General features: G+C 32.1%; 1 protein-coding gene across 1 annotated transcript; it reads left to right on the top strand.

The window, feature by feature from the left end:
• The first annotated feature begins 370 nt into the window (after positions 1 to 370).
• Positions 371 to 3,006, top strand: LOC133313292 (piriformospora indica-insensitive protein 2-like). Its single transcript, XM_061514641.1, has 2 exons — positions 371 to 1,072; positions 1,530 to 3,006. Exons 1-2 carry the CDS (start codon positions 863 to 865, stop codon positions 2,757 to 2,759), a joined length of 1,440 nt encoding a protein of 479 aa, XP_061370625.1. The 5' UTR covers positions 371 to 862; the 3' UTR covers positions 2,760 to 3,006.
• Positions 3,007 to 7,179: the final 4,173 nt, after the last annotated feature.

Below are 7,179 nucleotides of genomic sequence, written 5' to 3'. Positions count from 1 at the left end.
AATAACGGATATATACCTTGTTTTCTTGCATGCTTTTACATGCACCACTTCTTTTTGCATGGATAATGGTCCCCTACTATGTAAGTCTTTACCTCCTCCAAACACAAAAACCCTTTCAAGGCTTCAAGTAATCCTTCAACTTTTCACCCTTTATCTGCATCCATTATTTCCTTCAACTACCAATAAGCCTTTAAATAGCCTACTAAAGTTGTCACTAACAAAACTGGTACATAATTTCCACAATACTCATTTAATAATAATCAACAAGAGGAATCACAAAGGGTTTTGCAAATTGTATAGAGAGCTGAATAAAAAGGAAAGCCTATTTTTTAGCTTTCATGTTATAGGCCTCTCAGTTAATTACTACAGCAGCTCTGATCATATTAAAGCCATTGTTATTATGACTTTGAGCTTCGAGAACTGTGCTAGGATATTGTGTTCTTTCTTATATATACTTCCTTAGTTTTTCCATAAACACAAAGGAAGAAAAGAGGTCAGGTTTCTTGCTCAGCTTTTGTGTTTCCTCCATTCATCTTTTCCCATTCAGTTTGAGCATAAATTCAGGATCTTGTTCTTTCTTGATACTACAATCTGTGTTCTTCCAAAATACCACTAGTTTTCTTTAAGGGATACCCACTAGTGTTCTTCCAAAGCCACCTGTTTCTGCCTGTCCCTTTTGTTATAATTTAGTTGAAGATTGTCTTTTTCTCTTAAAAGAGAAATGCTCATGTAAGACATCATCCATATGATGCACTTGAATTCAAGCCAAGCACCTCCTGCTTGTGGTTGTTTTTGTCAATGTTGCTTCATCCATCTTGAATTTCTCTTGTGCCTGATAATCTTGTTTTGATTCAATAACATCATGAAGAGCATCGAGGCTATTAGTCATGCCCTTTTTGTTATGTTCATCCTCTCTCTGAGTACAAGGTGCTGTGGACAAGTAGACCTTGATGTAGCTCCAATGGAGAAAACAGAACAGGAAGCTCTATACTCCACGATTCAAGGCTTTGTTGGCAATTCGTGGAATGGTTCGGATCTCTATCCAGATCCTTGTGGTTGGACTCCTATTCAGGTATCTTTTACTAGATATCTAGCTGTACCATCATACTATACTACCTTTATACTTTGCTAGTAATTAGGCTTGGACAGTTCAAATTTGTTTCTGGTTGATTTTTTATAAGAACATTGTTTCTTGATGAGTTTCAGAAGATATAGTTTAGTTAATGACTTGCGGGGGCTTTTTTTCATAATTTACAGTGAAGCTTTGAATAACAAACTCCCTTACTCTTTTATACTTAAAGATTTTGGCTAACTGCTATTAGGTCCATAAATAAGGCTTTGGACTTAATTTTAGAAATGGAATTGTGAGGTAAAAATAAAATACCTTGGCTTAGTTCTACAGTTACCCTTACCATTAAAGGGTATAACCTGAACTAATTGAAAATCAAAAATGAAAAATCATAAATTTTCAAGAACATGGTGATCAATTATTTGTTTAACTGTGATCTCTCTCTTGTTTTCTACTGCAGGGGGTTTCTTGTGATCTGTTTGATGAATTTTGGTACGTTACTGCCTTGAACATTGGACCCATCCAAGACAATTCACTAAGTTGTGCTCAAAATTTGGAATTTAGACCACAGTTATTTGAGCTCAAGCACCTGAAAATTCTATCCTTCTTCAATTGTTTTCAATCACAAAACAGGATTCCAGTTACCATCCCCACTAGAAACTGGGAGAAATTGGCTGGCAGCTTAGAATCACTGGAGTTTAGATCAAACCCGGGTCTCATTGGACACATTCCTTCAAGTTTTGGTGTCCTGAAGAACCTCCAATCACTAGTAGTACTACAAAATGGTGTAACAGGTGAAATACCACCAGAAATTGGCAATCTTATCAAGTTGAAGAGGCTTGTTCTTGCTGGAAACAATTTTACTGGGAGGATTCCAGATGTTTTTGGTGGATTAATTGATTTATTGATATTTGATTTAAGTAGAAATTCATTATCTGGAACTTTACCTTTGACACTTGGAAGCTTAACTTCAGCATTGAAGCTTGATCTAAGCCACAACCGTTTGGAAGGGAATCTGCTCAATGAATTTGCTAATCTTAAGAACCTGACCCTTATGGACCTTAGGAATAACAGATTCTCTGGTGGGTTGACCTTGTCTTTTCAAGAAATGTATTCCCTAGAAGAAATGGTTTTGTCTAACAATCCATTAGGTGGAGACATGAGGACCCTAAAGTGGGAAAACCTTCAGAACTTGGTCATTTTGGAACTATCTAACATGGGGTTGTCTGGGGAAATCCCTGAGTCTATATCAGAATTAAAGCGATTGAGATTTTTGGGACTTAGTGACAACAACCTCACAGGCAACCTGCCACCAAAGCTAGAAACACTTCCTTGTCTCAATGCACTCTACCTAAGTGGAAACAATCTAGCAGGAGAGCTTAAATTTTCTAGTGAGTTTTTTGGAAAAATGGGAAGACGTTTTGGGGCATGGAACAACCCCAACCTTTGTTACCTAGTTGGAGTAATGTCAAAAAACCAAGTTCCATATGGGGTAAAACCATGCCAGCAAGAGGTCAATTTGCTAGAATCTAATACAAAAACTGAGCTGCTCAATGGGGATATGAACGAGACTTCCCATTTCATACCCGCTATGGCAATTTCTAGTTGTGCTACTAATGGCTTCTGGTGGACTATTCTGGAACAAATATTGATGATGGGTCTATTCCTAAATTCTTATATGGCTCTTTAATCAAGATTAGTCCAACTTGGGCTTTAACCTTTTAGGTGTTGCAGCAACTTGTCTTTTATATTTTATTCTAATCTTCCAACATGTTATCTTTTTATTGTTTTCATTTTTGCTTTTGCTTCTTTTTTCTTTTTCTTTTTCTGATAGTGTGTTGTCTTGTTACAAGTTCTTCAATATTGTAACATGCATATACTGATGGAAGTAAACCACACTATGTAGCTTTAAGGGAACAGGGTACTTTTTGTTTAAATGTAACATACTTCATCTTTAAGGAATAATGCTTGGAGATGATTTAGATATAAACACTTTAAATTCACTGTGGAGAGAACTACTTTTCAGTTTTAGACTCTGTTTGATTTGATATAGTATTTTTTTTTTTCCCGCTAATGTTTTCCCTGGCACAAATATGTCCTATCTTTGTAGAACATAATTCTTAAGAAAAAGACAAATGAAGTATTTCTTTGCAATTTGCAGTGTGTTAAGCATCTGATCCTTATTTGTCCTCAATGTATTCTTTGAGAGAGAATTTTTGGTGGGAGGGGACTACAGTGGTCCCTCTCAAAATAGAAAAAAAAAGTAGAGATTCAGAAAGAAAAATCAAAAAGAGAGAAATAAAAATAGAAGAAAAATTTTTATTTATAAAAAAGGATCACTGAATAAATGGTGGGATAGGAGCATAATAAATTTTTCCATTTTTTGAATACAATGAACAACTGACTGTGGTTTATAAAATGAGTAAGTATGCATGTATTTATCTTTAATTTAATCTAAAATGTATAATAATTTTAACTTATTAAATAATTTAATAATAATTTATTTTTCTTATTTATTATTTTATATGAGCATTTTCCCAATTGTTCCTTATGTTGTTCTTTCTCTAACTTGTGAGCTTGAAGTAATCAAATTAAGGCGTGACAAGCTGGGATGAGAAGGCCTAAATGCTTTTAGTTAGCAATTTCCCTTCTTTTTTCTTTTTTTCTTTTTTACAATTTTTTTAGGATAAAAAAGGTTTACGGCTCTACTGTGACATGAGGGTTTTTCAATTTTCTACAAAGAGAAGAAATGGTGATTTTTAAAGATAAAAAAATTAATTGAAAGATTATTAATAGAAGAAAACACTTCTCGGACAGCAGAAGAAGTGTTTTTCCCTTTATAATACTGTGACGAGGAAGGATAAGTAGATCCAAATGCTCGTGGGTCTTTGTTTCGTAATTCAATATTATTCTTTAATTTGTGAAACATATCAGCGTTCATGGCCATAAATGTTTTTGAGAGTAAAGCCCGATAGGTTTTAGGTGTTTGAATCTAGGTCCTATAGGAAACCTAGTTTAACTTTGGTCAATGGTCAAGGGTCGTGGACTGCAATAGTGGGCAAGGTCCAAGCCCAATCCTTCGATAAACTTTATATGTTGACCATAAAAAAAAAAACAAAAATTCATGCAAGGACAATATTGTTGAAATTTTCTTTGTGCAAATTTTGTAAATAAAAAACGGAAATGAATCCTCTCATATGTAATTTGACATGATCATGTCATATGGAATGATCTTAACCATTAATAATTAAATCAATGGTGATGATTGTGTAACTTCCTATCTTTATATTTTTTATCTCTCCTCCCTTATCACCATTAACTCACCCATGTATGGTTAGGATTTCCCCACATGACATGGTCATGTTAATTAGCACATGAGATGATCCACTCCTATAAAAATACTTTTCACTTGAAATGACAATAACAATAATTAGTTTAGTTTTGTACTAAAAATCAATTCGGTTTGGTTTTTCAAAAAATCCGGTTCAGTTCGACCCATGCACATCCCTAAGTATATGCTCTAAATAGTTTACATAGGCTTAGGCTATCAAAAACAAAGTATGGCCTAACTTAGCCCATTTATAGCTCTAGCTGTGACCTGTGAAGAACATCAACGTAAAAGAACTAAAATCTTCACAATTAAAAAGAAACATGAAACAATCAGCGACAAATGTCTAAAATAATTTAAGTGACATTGGATCCACATAAATCATTTAATCAATGTTTAGATATTTTAAATTTTTGAAAAATACAATTAAAAAAAGAAGAAGTTGTTAATAAATATTTATATCTTCATTGATTTTTCTCTTTAACAGTTTTAACTGATTGATCGCTAAAATTCTTATTCCTGTTGTGAAATCAAATACAAATAACACCAAGAAACAATTCAATTCCATTACCAATAGCAACGGTAGCTTAACATTAAAATAATTTTTTTTTAAAAAAAAAGGTAAAGATAAAACACATTCCATTTTTCAAAAGAAATAAAATCAATAAATACAACACATTAAAAAATATGTAAATAAAAAAAGGGGCAAGAATTTCACTAATGTTAGAAACACCCAATAAACAATTATGGTCAGCAAAGACAAAGAATTTCTCTTTTACAAGGTTCAAAAATGTAAATCAATTTTTCCTTCAGCTGACAATATAATTAACAATGCATATTCCAAGAATATGTATCCATAAAATCTTTAGAAAGGAACAAAATATCGTACCTTGTCACAAAATGGCTGAGTTTCGGGTGGTGAGTGTGAATAAGAAAAAAAAGGTTAGAAGAAAACCATAATTGAAAAAAAGATGAAAGAAGAAGAAGAAGAAATTAAGAAGAAAGCAATATGTTATTTAGTCATATACGCAAAGTAGCTCCAAATCTTCCTTTGTTGTAACTGTTACAATTTTTTTTTTGTAATACCACTGTTACAATTTTAACTATGGCCAACTTATAATTTTAACTAGGGTCCAATTATAATTATTTATATAATTATATATAATAAATAAAATTTGTTAAAATGTAGCTGGAACCCGACCTGGTATAACGTGGATATGCCATTAGTCTTTGAGATTTCATGAGTTCCTAGTGTGAAGGCACTACGCATTTTCTCTGTTGGACTTAAACTTGTCAATTTGTTAATTGGCCAACAAGTTAGTTATCTTAACATGAACAATGCAACTTATTTAATTCGTTGCTTTAATGGGTTTTACTTTTATCCTTTAACATAACACAACAAACTTTTCTACTCTCACAACATTTTGTGGGGCCCACACTTTTTAAAACAAAAAAATAAATAAAAAATTAAGGCACGCAAAACGAATCTCTATAACATTACACAATTATTTTTCCTACAACATAACTCTTATAAAACCCTGCTTTAATATATGTATAATGTTTTTTCCTTTTGTTTGTCCTTGCAGCAGGACGGGCAAAAGGTTTTTATATTTGAGGTTACATAATTTTTCATTCTTATATTTTCACAAGCAAATAAAGACTTTGCCATGTTCAACAAGAAACTACGAGGGTCCCTCTACAACTTAAGCAGTCATGATTTTGTACATATGTACATGTGAAAAATCATGTACACAGTTGGGACCTATGAAATATTGACATTTCAAAAATCTTGACGTGTCGTGTCTAACACTTCTCGACACTTTCAGACACCCCGACACTCTAACACGTGTTATAGAAATTCAAAAAAAGGTTCAAATGTTAAGTTGCGTTGAGTTTTTAGTTCCAATTATTAGATTCGTTGAATTACGATTACCATTTTATTGAGTTTAATATAAATATTTGGGATATCTTATATTTCTTTGCAAAATTCATGAATATTATAAGTTTAGATACATTTTTTTGTTAAATTATTGAATATTAAATATAATATATACTACATAAATTAAAAATATTATTTAATATCAAAACGTGTCCTAACGTGTCGAAATCTAATATTTTTTAGAATTAACGTGTCGGAGTATCGTGTCATATCGTGTCACGTGTCAGTATCGGTACTACATAAATTGTAACTGTAAGCTATGTAAGTACTACTGCACAATATGAAACCACTTGGACTGGAATGTTTTGTTGCCTATGCTTAGTCCTTGATATTATTCCTTATTTGAATTAATTGGTGCATTGTACACAAATTAGCTGCATAATAAATTAATAATAAAAGTAATATCATCTTCTGTTTCCATATGAGGGCTTGTTGAGCCTTCAACTACACGAAGACAAGAAGAATCATCTGCAATGTTATCAAAAAAATTTTAACCCTAAGTGGGTTTTAAGGCCTATTAAGTTTTATAGTAGTTAAATTTTACACTTAAAATTTCTGTGAATATTTGTATTTTGCAATGAAAAGAAGGATGAGGAAACAGAGAATTTGGAATGAGGCTGACATTTCTACTTTTTTATTAGGGAAAAAGATATGTCATTCTAAACAATATATCTTATATTCTTTTACTTTCACAAAGAGGTGAAATTCATACTTTTAAAATTTTTTCTACCAATTCTTTCTTTCCTATGATTTATCTCTTTTTCTCACTTAAAATGATATAATTTTATGTCCTTTAAAATAATACACATTTTTTCACTTTTGACTATCAATGCATGGCAGTTA

Source organism: Gastrolobium bilobum, unplaced genomic scaffold (assembly GCF_033153095.1).
Source record: "Gastrolobium bilobum isolate Gb01-03AN ecotype WA unplaced genomic scaffold, APGP_CSIRO_Gbil_v1 utg8451, whole genome shotgun sequence".
NCBI lineage: Eukaryota > Viridiplantae > Streptophyta > Magnoliopsida > Fabales > Fabaceae > Gastrolobium > Gastrolobium bilobum.
This window is presented reverse-complemented; position numbering and strand designations above follow the sequence as displayed.

Coding starts and splice junctions, on each gene's coding strand:
- LOC133313292 (XM_061514641.1), top strand. CDS start 863: ATGAAGAGCATCGAGGCTATTAGTCATGCCCTTTTTGTTATGTTCATC. Junction 1,073..1,529: donor GTGGTTGGACTCCTATTCAG/GTATCTTTTACT, acceptor TTTCTACTGCAG/GGGGTTTCTTGTGATCTGTT.